The following is a 23,017-nucleotide window of genomic DNA, read 5'->3' as shown; positions in this document are numbered from 1 at the left end:
GTAAGAATGTCCTGGATTTTATGGCATCACACTTGTGAACTTCTCACAGGTTAATGAAAGCAGCATCTCCAGCACCCAGCTGTGTGTCTATGCAGAGCGATCGGTCCATAGAGAAGCCTCCAAGCCTGTCTAGGAAAAATGTCGTCCCTGAGAGCGGGTGAGTGCAAATCAGCGTCTCACACTTGCAGCTCGTTCAGATTCCTGTTCCAGCACCAATCTCTGATTAAACCAGGCTGCTGTAAAACCACAGTTTTTACAAAGTGCTTCCAAGGTTTGAAAGATCTTCCTCTATGATGTTCCCAGATTTATTTCTGAAAGTCCACCCAGCTGTGTGTCTATGAAGAGCGACCACTCCATGGAAAAGCCCATAAGCCTGAGTGGGGAAAATGTTGTCATCCCTGAAGGACGGTGAGTTCAATCTGATTGATTGTTTTTGGTCCAAAAAATTGTTGTAAAAAGAGCTACAGTTCTGTTTGTCGATGATGTTCCCAGACTGAAACCGTATCATCTCCAGTCCGTAGTTCAATTCTTTTCTGTTCTTTTGGTGTTTTTGTCACAGAGCAGCTGGAAAGACGATCCAGATGCCGATTTAGTTCTCTAGATCGCTTTATTTTGCACATTTGTCTATTTTATTTGTTGTTGTTTATCCTTTATTTTCGACTGCAGTATCAATGAGATCATGCAAGATAGGAATTTCAATGAAGCTTGTGCACATGACAAGAAAGTTCTAGAATCTTGGCTCTTGAGTGTAATAAGCAATCCCTGATACAACCCAGAATGAAAAGTGAACTCATCTTCTTCTGGTTGAAACAGTAGTGATACAGCAGTAGTCATCGTCGTCGTCACTGCTGAACCCGAGCCGGGCTCGAGGCGAACCATGTTTGGTTGACTTGGCCAGAACTGCAGTAGTAGGGTGCCCAGTTCCTTTCTGTGCGTACACACACACACACACACACACACACACACACCTACGGGCAATTTAGAGTAGCCAGTTAGCTAACTGCATGTCCCTAAACATCTTATAAGTGTTATGAGAAGGAAGAGCAACATTATAAGGTTAAAGTGCAATACAAATGCTTTAACGTCCCAACAGTTTTTTTGAAATGTGTCGCAAGAATCAGCATGTTTATTTTGGGAAAAGAAACAAACAATAAAATTAATAAGCTAAAACATCAAATAATACAGTGGTGCTTGAAAGTTTGTGAATCCTTTAGAATTTTCTGTATTTCTGCATAAATATGACCTAAAACATCATCAGGTTTTCACACAAGTCCTAAAAGTAGATAAAGAGAACCCAGTTAAACAAATGAGACAAAAATATTATACTTGGTCATTTATTTATTGAGGAAAATAACCCAATATTACATATCTGTGAGTGGCAAAAGTATGTGAACCTCTAGGATTCGCAGTTAATTTGAAGGTGAAATTAGAGTCAGGTGTTTTCAATCAATGGGATGACAATCAGGTGTGAGTGGGCATCCTGTTTTATTTAAAGAACAGGGATCTATCAAAGTCTGATCTTCACAACACATGTTTGTGGAAGTGTATCATGGCACGAACAAAGGAGATTTCTGAGGACCTCAGAAAAAGCGTTGTTGATGCTCATCAGGCTGGAAAAGGTTACAAAACCATCTCTAAAGAGTTTGGACTCCACCAATCCACAGTCAGATAGATTGTGTACAAATGGAGGAAATTCAAGACCATTGTTACCCTCCCCAGGAGTGGCCGACCAACAAAGATCACTCCAAGAGCAAGGTGTGTAATAGTCGACGAGGTCACAAAGGACTCCAGGGTAACTTCTAAGCAACTGAAGGCCTCTCTCACATTGGCTAATGTTAATGTTCATGAGTCTACCATCAGGAGAACACTGAACAACAATGGTGTGCATAGCAGGGTTGCAAGGAGAAAGCCACTCCTCTCCAAAAATAACATTGCTGCTTGTCTGCAGTTTGCTAAAGATCACGTAGACAAGCCAGAAGGCTATTGGAAAAATGTTTTGTGGATGGATGAGACCAAAATAGAACTTTTTGGTTTAAATGAGAAGCGTTATGTTTGGAGAAAGGAAAACACTGCATTCCAGCATAAGACCCTTATCCCATCTGTGAAACATGGTGGTGGTAGTATCATGGTTTGGGCCTGTTTTGCTGCATCTGGGCCAGGATGGCTTGCCATCATTGATGGAACAATGAATTCTGAATTATACCAGCGAATTTTAAAGGAAACTGTCAGGACATCTGTCCATGAACTGAATCTCAAGAGAAGGTGGGTCATGCAGCAAGACAATGACCCTAAGCACACAAGTCATTCTACCAAAGAATGGTTAAAGAAGAATAAAGTGAATGTTTTGGAATGGCCAAGTCAAAGTCCTGACCTTAATCCAATGGAAATGTTGTGGAAGGACCTGAAGCGAGCAGTTCATGTGAGGAAACCCACCAACATCCCAGAGTTGAAGCTGTTCTGTATGGAGGAACGGGCTAAAATTCCTCCAAGCCGGTGTGCAGGACTGATCAACAGTTACCGCAAACGTTTAGTTGCAGTTATTGCTGCACAAGGGGGTCACACCAGATACTGAAAGCAAAGGTTCACATACTTTTGCCACTCACAAATATGTAATATTGGATCATTTTCCTCAATAAATAAATGAGCAAGTATAATATTTTTGTCTCATTTGTTTAACTGGGTTCTCTTTATCTACTTTTAGGACTTGTGTGAAAATCTGATGTTGTTTTAGGTCATATTTATGCACAAATGCAGAAAATTCTAAAGGGTTCACAAACTTTCAAGCACCACTGTATGTGGCTGTGTTGTTTTGAGTGCAATACAGGCCAAAGGTTATTTACAAATCCTTGTTTTCAGTTTTAATTTGAATTTCAACAAACCGTCCCAACTTTTTTCTGATTTGGAGCTGGACATGTCCATCCATCTGTCTGTCCATCCAAGATTCTCATTAGTGCAGTATCTCAAGAACACGTGGTAGGATTTATGTGGGATTATCATTTTAATCAGCAGATGAACTGATTAGATTTTGGAAGTGCTTCAAATGGGGTCAAGGTTACAGCAAGGTCAAACGTCCCAAATTATTTTTTCTTCAATAGCTTCCTTCCTGTGTGGCGTATATTTTAGTGGTATTTGTGGCAGACAGATTGGTGAAAAGTAGGACGAGACGTAGTGGCAGTTGACGTCATTTGGCATCGAGTTCTACTTATTTTTTACCTTCTTAAATCATAATATATGCTCTTTAAAACTGCACATTTAACCTGCTTTATATTGTATTTATTTAATGTTCACTTTTTATACTTTTTTTATTATGATTATCTCATCCAGCCGACAGGTGATGAGTTTATGCCATCGTGTGTTGTCTGTCGTCCGTCTGGCATTGTCCACGTTTCACAAAAATCGCTTCTTCTCTCTCAATTCTTCACCGATTTTGGTTCTTTTTGGAAGGAAGGTCGGTCTGCCTGGGGTGCATATAGCTTCTACCCAACTTTGCATAATTGCAATTAATAATAAAGATATGGAGTAATTAATCAATCCCTAACGAGCAGTTTCCACACAGATTGCTTCTTCTCCCTCAATTCTTCACCAATTTTGATTCTTTCAGCCATGAAGGTAGGGGGACCTAGGGTGGATATAACTTCTACACAGATTTGCTTCATTACAATTATTAATGAAGTTAGGGGATAATTAATCCGGCAGATTGAAAGTGTTCCTGCAACAGGAGGAACCTACTCGCTACCGTACAAAGGCAATGCAATAGCTTCTTTCACATGATGTGGTCCGTACGTCTGACCTACTCCCCAACACGCCTGTCATGGTCTACTGAAAATGTGTGGATTTTTCAACTGACAACGCTCGCCACATTGCCTGCTGTGCGTGTGATATCGGGGCCACTCTATTGTGACAGTAGAACGCATCAGCCAATTGTTCAACATGAAAGTTTAGCCCATGACGGTCTTTCTTGGTAGAGGAGACCGCCGCAACAGTCAAGACAATGCAAGCAACCTGTTGCACCACATGGCGAATAAAACTATTACTCTAGATTACGTGCGTCCGGTAAGTAAAGCCGTCAGCCATGGTCCACAATTCTAACCTTTTTCTGGCTAATTTCGAAGAGGAAAAATTTCATTTTTACTCTACTATATGGGACTCTGTCAGTGAAGGGTCAGAGGAAACTTTAATGCAAGACTGTATACTGTGCATGTGCAGGTTTACCTTCTTCTTTTGGGTTTTACAGCAGCTGGCATCCACAGTGTTGCATTACTGCCATCTACAGGTTTCCCTTTGAGCGTGCACTGACAGTTCTATCATTCTGTCGCTAAACGAACAGCTGATCACACCGAGGTGCTCGCTGAGCGCCCATATTTATTAGTTTGGTCCTGCGTTTCCTTTCCTTCGTATATAACATAACGTCTTTTCTTCTCGCTTTCTTTCCGTTACTGTAGTCGCTCTTTCACGTTTCATTCGCACACTCACGTCCTCCATTTTTCTCTCCTGTTTCAAATTTGTATCCCACAATGCCTTGTGTGAACGGGGAAAGCCCACCACGTGATGCATGACGTAGTATCTTGAATTGGGTCATGGTGAAGCAGGAAAACATAGCGGAGCATTTTGGGGCCACGTGGAGATAAATTCATTAATTGTTCTATTTTTAAAAAAAACTAAAAATTGGAAGTCTGTGGTTTGAATTCAGTAGTCTACCTTTAATGGGCCCTCAGAACTGTATTGATTGTATTACTGTGTTTCACCTCCATTAGGCAACACTTCAGAACAGAAGCTCTGCAGGAACCCTCACTGATGAAGATAACTACAGACTTACAGCAAGGCTTCTACCAACCAGTGAATGATGTTCTGTCCAGAGTCTTCAAGACTCACAAAACCAGCATGCGCAACAAGAACCAGAGTTTATTTGAAGGAATTAAATTGCACAGAAATAAAACCCCTCTGAACACGATTTATACACAGCTCTATATCATAGAGGGAGAGAGTGAAGGTGTGAATAACGAGCATGAAGTTTTACAGATGGAGAAAAGGCCGAAAAGGCAGCACTTCCATGACACGCCAATCAACTGCTTAGATATATTTAAGCATGTCGAAGATTACAATGGAGAAAATGGACCAGGAGTCCAAAAGCTCAGGACTGTTTTAACTAAAGGAATTGCTGGAATTGGGAAAACAGTGTCAGTGCAGAAATTCATTCTGGATTGGGCAGAAGGAAAAGCCAATCCGGAGGTCGATTTCATGTTTGTGCTTCCATTCCGCGAGTTGAATTTGATTAAAGATGACTGCTACAGTCTTCACAAACTCTTGTGTGACTTCCATCCCGAGCTAAAAGTTCTGGATACGTGTATATACCACATGAGTAAAATCGTCTTTATCTTCGACGGCCTGGATGAAAGCAGACTTCCGCTGAACTTTTTAAATGGTAAGAAAGTATCTGATGTCACAATGACATCATCAGTGAGTGACCTGATGTCAAGCCTAATTAAAGGTGACCTGCTTCCATCTGCTCTCATCTGGATAACCTCCAGACCAGCAGCGGCCAATCAGATCCCTCGGATTTACATCGATCGTGTGACAGAAATTCAGGGATTCAGTGATGCACAGAAGGAGGAGTATTTTAGGAAGAAAATCAATGAGAAAGACCATGCCAGGAAAATCATTTCGCACATTAAAAGGACAAGGAGTCTTTATATCATGTGCCACATTCCAGTGTTTTGTTGGATATTAGCCACGGTGCTTCAAGAAATTATGAAACAAAATGATCATACAGAAGCTCCTAAAACTCTGGCTGAGATATATGCGCACTTCCTGCTCATTCAGACGAACGTGAAAAATGAAAAGTATGAAGAAATGGATGAGAAAGATCCAGAGAAACTTCTGGAAACAAACAGAGCCATGATTTTGAAACTAGCAGAACTGGCTTTTAAGCAGCTGGTGAAGGGCAACGTGATGTTTTACGAAGAAGACCTCCAAGAGTGTGGTATTGATATCACCGAGGCCTTGGTGTACTCTGGGATTTGTACGGAGATCTTTAAGGAGGAATCTGTTCTGTACCAGAAGAAGGTCTACTGCTTTGTGCATTTGAGCTTTCAAGAGTTTTTCGCTGCTCTTTACGTGTTTTACTGCTATATGACAAAGAGGATGGAGGCGCTGCAGGTTTTCATGCCGCCGTGCACAGAGCGGTCCAGCGACGTTCCTTTGGACGAGTTGTTAAAAGCAGCAGTTGATAAAGCTTTACAGACTGACAATGGACACTTAGACCTTTTCCTCCGGTTCCTGCTTGGCATCTCGCTGGAGTCCAATCAGAGACTTCTACAAGGTCTCCTGGCACAAACACACAGGAGCTCCGAGAACATCAAGGTTACGGTTCAGTACATCAAATGGCAGATTCAAACTGAGGACCTTCCTACTGACAGAACAATCAACCTGTTCCTGTGTCTCACAGAAATGAAGGATCAGTCTCTCTTGAAAGAGATTCAGGAGTTTCTTAAGACGGAGAAGCAATCAGAGAAGAAGCTCTCGTCTGCACACTGTACAGCAATAGCGTACATGCTGCAGATGTCCGACGATGTCCTGGAGGAACTGGATGTGAAGAAATACAACACATCAGAAGAGGGATGGAGGAGGCTGATCCCTGCTGTGAGCAACTGCAGAAAGGCTCAGTAAGTGTTCATTTCAGTAATAATGAAATAATACGGGATAAAATGGATAGATTTCGGTCCAAAGTCTGATTTGATTGGTGGGAGAATTACTTATAGTGAATATTACTGATGATAAATTCACTGGATTATATAGTATTTTGGAAAGTATAAATCTTTAGTGTCCTTGCGGAACCATCTAGAGCAGTTACAATTGCAGAAGCCTTGAAGCAGAAGTGGGCGTGTCCCTCCCAGAAATAGTCATATGACTCACATGTGAGTCTGTGCCACGTCTCTTGGTAGGCATATCAGGTGAAAATTCAAATTCAGTCCAAATTGCTTGAAACTGGTCTCACTGAATTCAGAACAACAGATTTATACAGAATTAAAATATGTTTATCCGTTCTTGAGATATTACAAATCAAAGATTGTAAAAAACGGCTTAATTTTTATTAAACGGCCGGAATATTCTGTATGATGATCACATGGTCCAAAATGGGCCTCATTAACCAATGAGATCAAATGGTTTTTTTTCTTCATAACTTTTTATTTTTCAAGATATTTACATGGACATTGGCAGCAGATAAATGGTTGTATACTGAATACAAAGTTTGAAAAAATTGTAAAAACCAATTATGCAAATTAGTATTTAGTATCAATTATGGTAATCAGGTAAAAATGTTAAATCGGTACACTCAATAAAAAAGTAATGATTATTTCTAATCCCCGTCTTTGTGCTCTGTAGGCCTTTGTATTTCTCAGTAGGGCCTACTGGTGTTTATATGAAAGAATATAAATGATTATTTTGATTAATATTCACAGCTTTCAAGGCGAACCTCGAAAAAGCTGTCTGATCCACATCCAATAAACAATTCACATTAACTCAACTGAAATCGACACTCGCGTTTCTGACTTCTAGGGGTTTTTTTAAAGATATTTTTTGGGGGCTTTTTTTTTCACCTTTATTATTGGATAGGACAGTGTAGAGACAGGAAATGAGAGACGGGGAGGGACCGGGAAACGACCCCGGGTTGGAATCAAACCCGGGTCCCCGGACCCATGGCACGGCACCCTATCCACCTGAGCCACGACGCCCACTTCTAGTTTTTTTTTTAAATCTCATTCCAACCACTAAGATTTCAATATTTTTCATCAAAACGACTCCAGTTCTATTCTAAAATAGTTATTTATTTACATGAATCGGTTTGATTTGTAAAAATAAGTAGGTAAAGCTATGAAAACTCACTTCAAAATCTCCCGTGGATCAGAACATCAAAACTAGCAGAGGGAAAATGTTGCTGAATCCTTCATCAGAAACAGTGAGAGCGAGAGAACATCCCTATAAAAGTGATCTGATTGATATTGACAAGTAATCCAGTGGGAAACCGATCAGGAGAGAGAGAGGGAGAGAGAGGGAGAGCCTGACCGCTTTCCCGTGACTTAAAAAGAAAAGCACCGGCAGTTTCCCGACGTCCCGCGAGCAGAGTTTTTACTCTATTGTACTGACTTCAGCCTGCCGTTACTCCCAAAGTACTGAACAGATCTTAACCAGATACATTTCTTTGGAAAGCAGAGATTATAAGCTTTTTAATGATATTCAAGAGTTAAGCAATCACAGATTTGGAAACTTAGATGAGCGTCTGCATGGAGAATTTTCACAGCACGGCCAACGAGTGTCTGATACACCCTACTCTTGGTTTAACAATATTGTATTCTGGTGTTTGTTTGTTTTTACAGACTAGCAGGCTGTTATCTCACCGCAAGTTCCTGTGAAACCTTCACTTTAGCTCTGCAGTTAGAAAATTCCCCTTTGAGGGAACTGAATCTCAGTAACAACGACCTGAGGGACTCGGGAGTGAAGCTGCTCGCTGATGGACTGAAGAGTTCACACTGTAATCTGGAGATACTCCGGTGAGCTTTTGGCAAATTATTCTGGAATAAGAAATACACTGCAACCCCGCTATAATGAACTCCTTGGGGGATGTCCGGAAAGTTTGTAATACTGAAATGGACCCACTTGTCACACTGAACACTCAGGTTACTGTATGTGCGAAATTTTCAGCACATTCTCCTTATCACTAATTTCTCCTTCCGAGTCACGATCACAGTTCACTGACTGAGTTAAAGGATCACAAATGGAGGTGATGATTTCTTCATCTGTTATGGAAATGACAGAGGTTACTAGTATATCATTGTCAGGGTCCGCCCACTGACTCGCTGTTTTCTAAATCTTCACCATTCAGTTGCAAATCATAGATGATGTCATTTCTGTCGTGCTGCAGGGCTGGGCGGGGCAGGGGGTATAAACACACCACCTGTATGCTTTACCGAGGTGTTAAGTTTAGTGGGATCATCAGTCATTTTGTCCTTTTCATCAGTCATCGGTCATCAAAGGATCAGTCAATGATCCTTTGATCACCGTTCTCGATAATGGTTAGTGATTGACATCTAAGCGAGGCTCGTTAAGCCTTTGTTTTATGGCATATTGTTAACATGACCGTGGACTTGATTCCCTGTTTGTCTCTGGGGGGAAGAGGAGCGCATGGCTCAGTGTGTGTGTAAACAGGCGAATGACAGATGTAATTACAGGTAGAGTGTTTATTTACAAACAGGCAGGCAAACAGTTCAAAAACGTAAGAAAAAGGCAGGGTCATGAAACAGGCAACGGTCATGCGAGAAACAAAAAGACGAAAGGCAGAGTCTAAATATACAAAACAAAGTCGAAACCAGAAAGGCAGTACACAGATATAAGGCTTGGTAATGTGAGACACTCGGTACAGCGCATATACTTCACCAAGTCTGTGTGTTTACAGAGTCCTGATAAGTGCGCTGTGATTGCGCTGTAACCCAGAACAGGTGCATGGTACTGTAATTAGTCCTAATGGAGCTTCGAGCACCAACGCATGTGGATGTGACACAATTATTATTATTATTTTTTTAATAGAAAGTCAGGGGACACAAACTTGGTTCGTTATGTGCAAAAGTTCATAGTAAAAGAGTTCATTATAGCAGGGTTGCAGTGTAGTTATTCCGTTGTTGTGATGGATCCAAACCAGCCTCGGCTGTCTTGTACATGGTCACGAAGGAAAGAAAAAACGAGGCGTATTTTGTTGAAAGCTTCCACATATGACACATAGATGAAGAAAAAGTTTAAGATGGGTTTCGAATCGATCACCAACAGTGAATTTGCTGAGGTTTTACTGCACAGAGAGCAAGCAGGTGGTGGTCACATTCTTTCAAAACAAAAATAGCAAATTGGATCCCGGGAAGCGTGATCCGGCCTCTTTAACTTCTAGAGGAATAAAGAGAGAGAGAGAGAACAAGAGAACACGTGTTTATAGTTGCTGCAACATAACTGATAAGAGGAACTCGCTCCAAAATATTAAATGTGACTATAAATGGTTAAAAATCATGATGTATCTTATGAAATAAAACATTGTTTGCAGAACACTGTGAAATAAACAAAATAAACACGTGGTAAGAGTAACTCCCCTTTATCACAGCACACTGTTGATAATTTTTCTATAACAGCATGCCCCCAAGTGGACTATTTGTTACTCGATAGCACAGCATAATAGTATGCATTGTCAGGAATAAGCTTGGGAAATCGTTCGCAAGAGTCCTGTGGGTTTAGTGAAGTGGAGCTCGTTTGTGTTCTAGCCTAATCATTTTTGTCTCTCTACACAGACTAGCTATTTGTAATCTTGGAGAAAAGGCTTGTGAATATTTGAGATCAGCTCTCGTGCTGCCACACTCGGCCCTGAGAGAACTGGACCTCAGTAACAACGACCTGCGGGACTCGGGAGTGAAGCTGCTCTCTGATGGACTGAAGAGTTCACACTGTACACTGCAGATACTCAGGTGAGCTTTTAGTCAGTTCCTTCCTGAATGATAGATTGATAGTGGTGAGATGCGAAAAAAAAAATTGGTAGAAGAAGAAGAAGTATTTGCCAAAGTGGTTTTGCTGCAATCATTTAAGAAATAGGAAGACCCAAAAATGTAATTGTAGAATCTGAATTAGTGTTATGGGCTCAACATGAACGGTAGTCCGACTGTCCGGGACAACCAAATGTTTGGTCCGGACAAGTCAAATCCGCACCTGCCTGTCCAACGGGATGAGTTGAATATTTGTTGAAAATCAGCATTTTTATAGAAATTATTCAAGCGTTACATCAATAAAGTTCCAACAAAACCAGTTCAGTCCCCTCAGTGATCCAGCCACGTTATTGTTTATGAAATTCCGGGGAAGCTGAGGACAGCAGGTGTGTGTGTGTGTGTGTGTAAAAATAACCACGGCGTAATATCTAATTATAGATTATTAGACCCTGAATTCATGGAAATTGGAGAAATCTCATCATCTGTAGCCGCTTTATCCTGTTCTACAGGGTCGCAGGCGAGCTGGAGCCTATCCCAGCTGACTACGGGCGAAAGGCGGGGTTCACCCTGGACAAGTCGCCAGGTCATCACAGGGCTGACACATAGACACAGACAACCATTCACACTCACATTCACACCTACGCTCAATTTAGAGTCACCAGTTAACCTAACCTGCATGTCTTTGGACTGTGGGGGAAACCGGAGCACCCGGAGGAAACCCACGCGGACACGGGGAGAACATGCAAACTCCACACAGAAAGGCCCTCGCCGGCCACGGGGCTCGAACCCGGACCTTCTTGCTGTGAGGTGACAGCGCTAACCACTACACCACCATGCCACCTGAAATCGGAGAAATGGTGATCAAATACCTCAATAAAATAAATATCTGTGGTGAATCTTCATTTCATTCGGACATTTATTGTATTTTTTCTTTTGTATGGTTCACATTAACCATCACAAATGTCGTAAAATATTTCAGGGGAGTTTTACGACAAAACAACTCACGGTTTCTTTTCATTCACAGCGTGATTCTGTCCCCCTTATCATCATGTCCAACTCGTTTTCTTTCGGTTTAATTTCCTTAAATTAATTTATACATCATGTATTACTGGATTAATCAAGATTTAACTTTATTTTTTCCAGAAGCTTTGAATTCAGGTGAGTCTGACTCTTAAAGCTGCAGATCAGGTAATGGGTTAGAACAACACGTGCACCATAATGGGGCATTGGATAGTTTTTATTTATTGTTCCAGTTAAAGTTTGAGTTTTATTGAAAAATTATAAATCATTAAAGCAGAATGATTATCATAACTATACCTGCTTTTTGATGAACTTTGTTAATCACTTTCCCTTCACTGAACTCGTAAATACACAGGAATAAAAAGATTCTGGTCAGGACGAGTGAAAAATCCTGCTGCCTGTCCGACTGGACAGTGGATTAAAGAGTTAATGTCGAGCCCTGGCTTAATTTTCTATAACACTAGTTCAGGCAGTAGTGCCATCGGCAGATCACAGATTCATATTAATGCATAATTATTATTATTATTATTATGGGCAGCACGGTGGTGTAGTGGTTAGCGCTGTCGCCTCACAGCAAGAAGGTCCGGGTTCGAGCCCCGTGGCCGGCGAGGGCATTTCTGTGCGGAGTTTGCATGTTCTCCCCGTGTCCGTGTGGGTTTCCTCCGGGTGCTCCGGTTTCCCCCACAGTCCAAAGACATGCAGGTTAGGTTAACTGGTGACTCTAAATTGAGCGTAGGTGTGAATGTGAGTGTGAATGGTTGTCTGTGTCTATGTGTCAGCCCTGTGATGACCTGGCGACTTGTCCAGGGTGAACCCCGCCTTTCGCCCGTAGTCAGCTGGGATAGGCTCCAGCTTGCCTGCGACCCTGTAGAACAGGATAAAGCGGCTACAGATAATGAGATGAGATGATGATGATGATGAACAGGTTTTTAATTGTGTACGTGAAGTTTTCTGTAAGGAGAAGTTTATTAGAGGTGTCCACCAGAGGGCGCCTGCACCAGACATGCAAGGCCCTGTTGCTTTCGTAAGGATTTTTTTCCCACATTTTCTTTTTCTTTAACATTTGACCTTTTGTGAGACGGGCGAAAACTCATGAAATTTGGCAGACACATCAGTGCTTGTGACAGTGACTCAAAGAATGAGCTCTGGCCCTGGGTGTGGCCCAGGGAATCTATAGTGCCAACATGTGTTGAGTCTTGTTCCTGGCATATAGTTTCACATACACGTACCAGATTTGGTGAGCATGCGCGTCTCCCCAAGATGGACAAATTTGTAATATACATTTTATCAGCCACACCCAATAGGAAGTGAGGGTTTTGTTTGTTTGGGGTTTTTTTTGTGTGTTTTGACACATTACATTTTGACATACTCCTCCTAGTTAATCAGATTAATGTCAGATTTGGGAAACATGATGTCAAGATGTTGGTGATATTAAATTATGAAGGGATTTTTTGATACCTTGCAAGGCCTTGCCACAACCAGAAAATGCCTCGTAGATTCTCCCTGCATTGCTTGATACAGCTCAAACTTCCCAGGTTATTGGTTATGGTGGGTATGATCATATCTATGTGCCCAGAGTGACCCTCTGTCATAGTGCCAAAATCTGACAACAGAAAACGTGGCTTTTACCCTCATGGGTGCAGTGCCTCCAGTGTCCACCGGCTGGCGCCTGCACCAGACGTACAAAGGACAGGAGTGTACGATGTTGCTGATTTTAAATTGACAAAGGTTTTTTGAGATCTTGCAGTATTGAATTGGTGAAGCAATCAACTTATGTCTCTCTATGCTGGTATGGCGCCACCATCTGGCAAAAGTTAATCTGGTGATATCACCTGAGGTGCGAGGAGGAACTTACTTTTCCCACAGATCTTCCACAACACTGAAAGTAACTATAAATATTCAAATATATTCATTCATTAAAAAATGTAAAATTGTAATCGTGGGTCAGTTATTGTGGTATAAGGGGAAGAGGAATGAAACTCTGGGACGTGCTTTAATAATAAATAAATAAAATGATCAACTCTGGGGTGGTAATGATAACTCTACTTCACATCAGGCTGCATCACATCACTTTGATTTATTTACTATAACCGCATACCCCCAAGTGTTTTATTCTTGACTGACACGTAAGAGGACACATAGGGCCCCTTATGAAAGTCTACTTCAGTCTCTTCAGACTTTATCAATCCATCTCAGGGATTTTCTTCATGCCCCGCCTCCATCAGCATACTCATTAGAGTCGGTGCTAGTTAACCAGACTGTCAAGGGGTTAGAACCAGCATACCTTCAGAGTCTGATCCCCCAGACCCCTACGCTCCGCTACGACTAATCGCCTGGCCCCTCCTCCTCTCCGCTCAAGACTGCTGTCTGTCCGGGTTCCCCGTTGGTGGAATGACCTTCCCATTGAGGTTAGAACTGCTGACCCCCCCGACCACCCTCAAGCACAGACTGAAGCCCCACCTCTTCAGGCTGCACCTCTCCCCTTCCTCCCTGCCCACTGTGTAACTGCGTTTCAGTTGAGACCATTTGTATGGCTGAATTGTTTTCTTTGGCAGTTTGCTGAGTGTTGGTACGACAACAACATATTACACTAAGTGTTATTCTTTCACTTGTTCAGTTGGCTTTCTTGTCTAGAAGTTCAGCACTTCCTGTATCTGACTTTTGCACTTGTTGGACGTCGCTCTGGATAAGAGCGTCTGCTAAATGGCCATGTAATGTAATGAGTTGCCTTTAGTAGTGTGTCGAGACGGTTTACAGTGGTGCTTGAAAGTTAGTGAACCCTTTAGAATTTTCTATATTTCCGCATAAATATGACCTAAAACATCATCAGATTTTCACACAAGTCCTAAAAGTAGATAAAGAGAACCCAGTTAAACAAATGAGACAAAAATATTATACTTGGTCATTTATTTATTGAGGAAAATGATCCAATATTACATATCTGTGAGTGGCAAAAGTATGTGAACCTTTGCTTTCAGTATCTGGTGTGACCCCCTTGTGCAGCAATAACTGCAACTAAACGTTTGCGGTAACTGTTGATCAGTCCTGCACACCGGCTTGGAGGAATTTTAGCCCATTCCTCTGTACAGAACAGCTTCAACTCTGGGATGTTGGTGGGTTTCCTCACATGAACTGCTCGCTTCAGGTCCTTCCACAACATTTCCATTGGATTAAGGTCAGGACTTTGACTAGGCTATTCCAAAACATGAACTTTATTCTTCTTTAACCATTCTTTGGTAGAACGACTTGTGTGCTTAGGGTCGTTGTCTTGCTGCATGACCCACCTTCTCTTGAGATTCAGTTCATGGACAGATGTCCTGACATTTTCCTTCAGAATTCGCTGGTATAATTCAGAATTCATTATTCCATCAATGATGGCAAGCCGTCCTGGCCCAGATGCAGCAAAACAGTCCCAAACCATGATACTATCACCACCATGTTTCACAGATGGGATAAGCTTCTTATGCTGGAATGCAGTGCTTTCCTTTCTCCAAACATAACGCTTCTCATTTAAACCAAAACGTTCTATTTTGGTCTCATCCGTCCACAAAACATTTTTCCAATAGCCTTCTGGCTTGTCCACGTGATCTTTAGCAAACTGCAGACGAGCAGCAATGTTCTTTTTGGAGAGCAGTGGCTTTCTCCTTGCAACCCTGCCATGCACACCATTGTTGTTCAGTGTTCTCCTGATGGTGGACTCATGAACATTAACATTAGCCAATGTGAGAGAGGCCTTCAGTTGCTTAGAAGTTACCCTGGGGTCCTTTGTGACCTTGCCGACTATTACACACCTTGCTCTTGGAGTGATCTTTGTTGGTCGTCCACTCCTGGGGAGGGTAACAATGGTCTTGAATTTCCTCCATTTGTACACAATCTGTCTGACTGTGGATTGGTGGAGTCCAAACTCTTTAGAGATGGTTTTGTAACCTTTTCCAGCCTGATGAGCATCAACAACGCTTTTTCTGAGGTTCTCAGAAATCTCCTTTGTTCATGCCATGATACACTTCCACAAACATGTGTTGTGAAGATCAGACTTTGATAGATCCCTGTTCTTTAAATAAAACAGGGTGCCCACTCACACCTGATTGTCATCCCATTGATTGAAAACACCTGACTCTAATTTCACCTTCAAATTAACTGCTAATGCTAAAGGTTCACATACTTTTGCCACTCACAGATATGTAATATTGGATCATTTTCCTCAATAAATAAATGACCAAGTATTATATTATTTGTCTCATTTGTTTAACTGGGTTCTCTTTATCTACTTTTAGGACTTGTGTGAAAATCTGATGATGTTTTAGGTCATATTTATGCAGAAACATAAAAAATTCTAAAGGGTTCACAAACTTTCAAGCACCACTGTATATTCTGTGTGTATAAGTAAATTGAATTTGTTTACAAAGTCGGAATTATTATCTCATCCAGCCGACAGGTGATGAGTTTATCTGTCGTGTTGTCAGTCGTTCGTCTGGCGTCGTCCACGTTTCATGAAAATCGCTTCTTCTCTCTCAGTTCTTCACTGATTTTTATTCTTTTTGGCAGGAAGGTAGGTCTGCCTGGGGTGCATATAGCTTCTAACCAACTTTGCATAATTACAATTAATAATGAAGATATGGAGTAATTAAGCCCTAACGAGCAGTTTCCACACAAATCGCTTCTTCTCCCTCAGTTCTTCACCGATTTTGATTCTTTCTGGTATGAAGGTAGGGGAACCTAGGGTGCATAGAACTTCTACCCAGATTTGCTTCATTACAATTATTAATAAAGTTATGGACTAATTAAGCCTTAATGAGCAGTTCAACAAAAAATCGCTTTTTCATGGTCAATTCCTCGCCATTTTGGATTCTTTCTGGCACTTACTTGAGCTGGACTGATTGAGAGTAGAACTGCACAAGGTGGTCCACTTTAGATCGTTCCTTCTGGACTAGACAGGGCCGGAATGAGCTACGTCGTCATTGACGGTCTCGTTAATAAACTTCCATACTGTATAAATAAATACCTCAAGAATCACTTCAAGATAAAATATAACAGCACTGCAGCTGGGGTTTGATTCTGTCAACGCCATCTTATTTTATCCATCTGCTTTTTTTTTTTTTTTTCCACTTTCTGCAGGTTATCTGGATGTTTAATCACAGGTGAAGGCTGCGCTGCTCTGGCTTCAGCTCTGAGCTCAAACCCGTCACACCTGAGAGAGCTGGACCTGAGCTACAACCATCCAGGAGACTCGGGAGTGGAGACGCTCTCTGCGAGAATGAAAGATCCAGACTCGAAACTGGAGACACTCAGGTTGTGTGTGTGTGTGTGTGTGTGTGTGTGTGTGTGTATTACATCAGATAAACCTGAAGAAAGATCTTTCCTTTGAAGCACAGTAATATTCGCTGGTATCATTTCATCACCAGGACAACAACACAAGCAACTGGAATTCTTTTCATGAGCCCTGTTAGAGTACGATGTTAATACGATGTTCATACTGAACACTGGCACGAAGTAAACACTGAATGTTCACAAAACAAATCGGTTGAGCAGCTACACACTCTTCTTGTGTTATGTTATTTTCTTTTAAACTCATTTACATGTTGTGTGCTTTTATTTCCAATGCGACGCAGCAGAAATCCAGCTTAGCAGGTAAAAATATCTTGACTGTAGTTCAGTGTCTCGTATTTCCTGTTCGAAGTTACAGTAAACCAGATATGAGGTTATTATTCCTATTTCCTGGACATTTTTTTTTTACTAATTCTACATTATATTTTCTTATTGAGTTGGCATATAATTTTGCTTTTTTCTAGAAATAAATGCTTAAGATTATACATTCACTGGTCACTTTATTAGGAACACCCATCCATCCACCTGCGGTTTTATTTTCTGCAGTTGTGTAATCAGCCGATCCCTCGACAGCAGCGCGGTGCATCAAATCCCACAGATACAAATCAGGAGCTTCAGTTAATGTTCACAATGTTCAAACATCAGAACGGGAAACATTGTGATCTCACAGTGTGACTTTCTCTCACTGTGGTCTGGGTGTTGGTTTGAGCCAGATGGACTGGTTTGAGTGTTTCAGAAGCTGCTGATCTCCTGGGGTTTTCACACACAACAGTCTCTAGAGTTTACACAGAATGGTGCAGAAAACAAAAAACACTGAGTGAGTGAGCGACAGTTCTGTGGGTGGAAGCAAACGCCTTGTTGATAAGAGAGGGTCAGAGGGAAATGGGCAGATTGGTTGGAGCTTTTTTGCCAGGAAGGATATAGTGACTCATATAATCACTCTTTACAACCGTGGTGAGCAGAAAAGCATCTCAGCATGCAACAGCAGAAGAACACATTGGGTTCCACTCCTGCAGCCAAGAACAGGGATCTTAGAACCAACAACAAGTTCCTATTAAAGTGGCCAGGGCGTGTGTGTTCCAGAATGAAGAATATTTCAGTCTTGATGTCGATAAATATGTTTAGTAATCTTATTTGGTTTATTATAATGTTATAAGAGGTCAAGCTAGAAATAATCAGACGACACTGAAATTTTTTTTTTTTTCCAGTGTCTGTGTTTGTGTTCCTGTTCCCTGACTGTCGCTGGTGTGCTTCCTGATTGTGCTCATCAGTTTAAACTCTTAAAGAAAGAAAGAAAGAAAGAAAGAAAGAAAGAAAGAAAGAAAGAAAGAAAGAAAGAAAGAAAGAAAGAAAGCACAACTTTATTCATCACACACTTGTGAAATTTCCCCTCTGCATTTAACCCATCTGAAGCAGTGAACACACACACGTGAGCAGTGAGCGCACACACATACCCAGAGCAGTGGGCAGCCATGCTAACAGCGCCCGGGGAGCAGTTGGGAGTTCGGTGCGTCGCTCAAGGGCACCTCAGCCCAAGGCCGTCCCACATTAACCTAACCGCATGTCTTTGGACTGTGGGGGAAACCGGAGCAAACCCACGCGGACACGGGGAGAACATGCAAACTCCGCACAGAAAGGCCCTCGCCGGCCACGGGGCTCGAACCCGGACCTTCTTGCTGTGAGGCGACAGTGATAACCACTACACCACCGTGCCACCCCATATATATATATATATATATATATATATATATATATATATATATATATATATATAAAAAAAATCTCCTTCTCACCCCCGGCGGGGGGGTGGTATCCATGTCATCCTCAAGCTCGGGTCCTCTACCAGAGGCCTGGGAGTTTGAGGGTTCTGCGCAGTATCTTCGATGTTCCTAGTACTGCACTCTTCTGGACTGAGGCTTCAGATGTTGTTCCTGGGATTTGCTGGAGCCACTCTCCCAGTTTGGGGGTTACTGCCCCAAGTGCCCCCACTACCACGGGGACCACGCAACCCTTGACCTTCCACATCCGTTCCAGCTGCTCTTTCAACCCTTGATACTTCTCAAGTTTCTCATGTTCCTTCTTCCTGATGTTGGCGTCAGCTGGGATCGCCACATCTATCACCACCACCCTCTTCTGCTCTTTGTCCACCACCACTATGTCCGGTTGGTTAGCCAGGATCTGTTTGTCAGTCTGGAAGCTGAAGTCCCACAGAACCTTGGCCCTGTTGTTCTCAGCCACCTTCTGTGGTATGGCCCATTGGGACTTGGGTACTTCTATTCCATACTGGTTGCAGATGTTCCTGTATACTATCCCAGCCACTTGGTTGTGCCTCTCCATGTACACTGATCCAGCTAGCATCTTACACCCTGCTACTATGTGCTGGACTGTTTCAGGGGCTTCTTTGCACAGTCTGCATCTTGGGTCTGATCTACTCTGGTAGATCCTGGCCTCTATGGCTCTTGTGCTTATGGCCTGTTCTTGTGCTGCCATGATTAGTGCCTCTGTGCTGTCTGTCAGTCCTGCATTATCCAGCCACTGGTAGGATTTCTTGATATATATATATATATAATGTCATCATTAGAATAATGAACAGATAATGAGAGATGGGAGAAGGACAGGACAAGAGTGATGAGTGAAGGATCATGTGTTTATGATGCATCACAAATTAGGGATCTGTAGAGAATGCTATCATCAACTATAAAGCATTTGAATCTGTAAGTGTAAGGGTGGGGCATGAGGGGAGGGGCATGGCGGGGCAGGGGCGTAAAGGGTGGGGTGGGGTGGGGGCAAATCTACCCACAAGGATAGGAACGTCTAATAGTCTTCGTCATGGTGTTGTGAAGCCATTTGTCTGGTCCCCATGAGGAAACCGGGTCTTTCTTTCTTTCACTTGTCCTCCTGAATTCATTCTTTCTTTCTTTCTTTCTTTCTTTGAGTTTTTATCTAAAGAAGACAAAATGTGTCCTTTGGATACTGATGTTAAACTTGGAGTTGGATTTTACGTGCATCATCGCATTAATTAGCTGAATTAAGAATAATAATCAATCGAAGGTCCCCATAAGGATATTAAGACGTGTGTGTGTGTGTTCTCCTCTTTCTTCTTTAGGTTGGAGGATGCAGGCAAGATTAGGCTCACAGCCGGTCTAAGAAAATGTAAGTTCACTGTCTTCAATGTAATGTTTACTGACACACACACACACACACACACACACACACGCCATTCGTTTTGTTGATGCTGTCCTGTCTAATCTCTGTCCTCGTGTGCAGACGCCTGTGAGCTCACGCTGGACCCAAACACGGCACACACTCGTCTCGCTCTGTCGGAGGGGAACAGGAAGGTGACGCATGTGCTGGACGAGCAGCCGTACCCTGACCATCCCCACAGGTTTGATTACTGGAAGCAGGTGATGTGTACAGAGAGTCTGTGTGGTCGCTGTTACTGGGAGGCGGAGTGGGCCGGCGGGGAAGCCGTCATATCCATGAGTTATAAAGGAATACGCCGGAAAGGAGGCCGAGGCGACTGCGTGTTCGGATCCACTGAGAAGTCCTGGAAACTGGACTGCTCCAGTAACAGTTACACGGCGTGGCACAACAAGAAGAGAGCGGACATCCCCGCCCCTCCGTCCTGCTCCAACAGGGTGGGCGTGTACCTGGACTGGACGGAGGGATCTCTGTCGTTCTACAGCGTCTCCCCTGAGACACACACACACCTACACACGTACCACGCCACGTTCACCGAGCCGCTCTACGCAGGGTTTTGGGTCGACTGTGACTCCTCGGTGAGTTTGTATTGACACGCTGTGAGATCAGTTTGATTTGACTCGCCGATTTATTTATTTTTTTACTCCTCATTGCACTTTAACACGACTGATCTGACTGGTCAGAAGGTGTTGATTGTTATGTTAATATTAATGCACTTTTATCTTTTATAAAAGTAAAAGGGATTTGGATTGGATGTTTGGCATCATTTAATGTTGAAGGTTTATGTAAGGACTGTGTTCTCGTTCCGTTTATAGAAGGATATTCCAGATAGTTGATATTTTGGAGTATTTTGAGTCATAAATTTTAATCTGATGTTAAAATGTGGAGCGTCTGTGAAGGTGGCACTTGTGTATCCCCAAACGTTTCCCAATATCAGACTATTTGAGTGCATGTAAATGGAAATCAGATTTTCTGATCAGAATCAAAATCCAATTTTTAGCTCGTCTGGCTGTAGGCCAGGCTGCATGAGTTTATGCGATCATGTGTCATCTGTCGTTCGTCCACAATTTACAGAAATCGCTGCTGTTCCTACAGGAGTGATCGGATTTCGATCAAACTCGCATACAGTGTTCTCCAGGTGGGTGAGTTTAAAAGTTGTCAAGACTGGTGCCACCTGTCATATTTACGATTTTATGGGCGTCTGGAATTTTTTGGGTGACTCGTCACATTAAACGCTACTGTTCATAAACTGCTGGGACGTTTTCACTGAAACTCTAAAGACACATTCCAACAAGACTTGTTCACCAGGTGGCGCCACCTGCCATGGATGTGGCTACACAGGGGTCAGATACAATTTCACGAAAATCGCTGTTTCTCCTACAGGATTGATTGGATTTCAAACTCACACACGCCACCAGCGGGGGGATGAGCTCCAGCCTCACTGAGGCTTTTTTCCCCATTTAACTGATTAAGCATTTGCAGGCGCTCAGTTATATTATTTGCGCCCATTCAAAGCATTATACTGTAACTGGTAATAGATACACAGTCCTGTACAAAAGTCTGAGGCACCCTATTTTTTTTCATACAAACTTTGTTATAGATTTCTGTTTTATGATTTCTACATTATAGAGTCAAAGCATTACAAAAACATTTTAGAGTCCAAACATTCGTTTTTTCTTTTTCAGCACAACATTAAATGTTACAGAAAAAAAGTTTGTATCTGAGCAGCATATTCCATAAGAGACACTTTTCAGATGAAAAAAGAAAGCATAATGAAGGCTGCTGGGTTTTGGTGTAAAATGAAGAAGTGAGTGTGACAGTCAAAGTGTCCAGAAGAACTGGGGCTGGTTCTGTAAGATGCTCAGGAAAACCTACAGATCATTTCCACATAAAACTGACCTCACTGGACCTCAGACGGATATTTTATTTATTTATTAAAGCAGAGAGTCGTCTCACACCAAACACTGACTTTGTTTCATTTATTACAGCTCACTGATGACTGTTTTATAGTATTTTATGTTGAAAGATTTCATTATTTTTTAAGCCATTTTTGTAAAGAAATGTTTCTGTACAACTTTACATGTGCCTCAGGCTTTTGCACAGGACTGTATATTATATCCGTTCATTATTTTTATTCTTCATATTTTCAATCTGGCGGCACGGTGGTGTAGTGGTTAGCGCTGTCGCCTCACAGCAAGAAGGTCCGGGTTCGAGCCCCGTGGCCGGCGAGGGCCTTTCTGTGTGGAGTTTGCATGTTCTCCCCGTGTCCGCGTGGGTTTCCTCCGGGTGCTCCGGTTTCCCCCACAGTCCAAAGACATGCAGGTTAGGTTAACTGGTGACTCTAAATTGAGCGTAGGTGTGAATGTGAGTGTGAATGGTTGTCTGTGTCTATGTGTCAGCCCTGTGATGACCTGGCGACTTGTCCAGGGTGAACCCCGCCTTTCGCCCGTAGTCAGCTGGGATAGGCTCCAGCTTGCCTGCGACCCTGTAGAACAGGATAAAGCGGCTACAGATAATGAGATGAGACTGAAGAGTTGACGTTTGTGGGCCGGATTTCCCCGGCCCTTCCCCCGGTGTGTGATGCGTGCCTGTGCTTGCTGTGGACTGAGTGCAGTGTCGAATCCCTTTCACCGTACCTCTCACTTGTGTCAGTAGTGGTGATTGTGATGCCAGTCGAGTCACTCTTTAACGATGAGGAGCGACACCAGTGAAATTAGATCACAAAACCTTTCACACGACTCTGTTAATCAGATCAGTGCTGAGTTTCCCAAAAGCATCGCAGCATAAAGATCATCGTTAAATGGTAGCGCGAGTAGCACAATGAACACTCTCTCTCTCCTCGTTAAGACGCTCGTAGCATTAAGAAGCTGCTGGGAAAACCACCACAGGTCTGTTTGATGTTTTTTGGTTTCATCTTTTTTTTTTTTGCAGGATTGTCTGTTTTGAGTAATAGTAAA

At 42.5% G+C, this 23,017-nt stretch overlaps 1 protein-coding gene across 1 annotated transcript in view; it reads left to right on the top strand.

Moving 5' to 3' along the window:
* The window catches only part of LOC132897656 (uncharacterized), a 76,974-nt gene extending 54,638 nt beyond the window's left edge, over positions 1-22,336 (top strand). The window contains exons 14-21 of the mRNA XM_060938887.1: positions 50-157; positions 304-408; positions 4,755-6,662; positions 8,376-8,549; positions 10,326-10,499; positions 16,650-16,823; positions 19,966-20,012; positions 20,127-22,336. Coding sequence (XP_060794870.1) covers positions 50-157; positions 304-408; positions 4,755-6,662; positions 8,376-8,549; positions 10,326-10,499; positions 16,650-16,823; positions 19,966-20,012; positions 20,127-20,653 — 3,217 coding nt within the window. The 3' untranslated portion in view covers positions 20,654-22,336. The remainder of the gene's footprint in view (positions 1-49; positions 158-303; positions 409-4,754; positions 6,663-8,375; positions 8,550-10,325; positions 10,500-16,649; positions 16,824-19,965; positions 20,013-20,126) is intronic.
* Positions 22,337-23,017: the final 681 nt, after the last annotated feature.

Source organism: Neoarius graeffei, chromosome 14, assembly GCF_027579695.1.
Source record: "Neoarius graeffei isolate fNeoGra1 chromosome 14, fNeoGra1.pri, whole genome shotgun sequence".
NCBI lineage: Eukaryota > Metazoa > Chordata > Actinopteri > Siluriformes > Ariidae > Neoarius > Neoarius graeffei.
The sequence above is the reverse complement of the archived record's forward strand: the minus strand, read 5'-3'. Positions and strand labels throughout refer to the sequence as shown.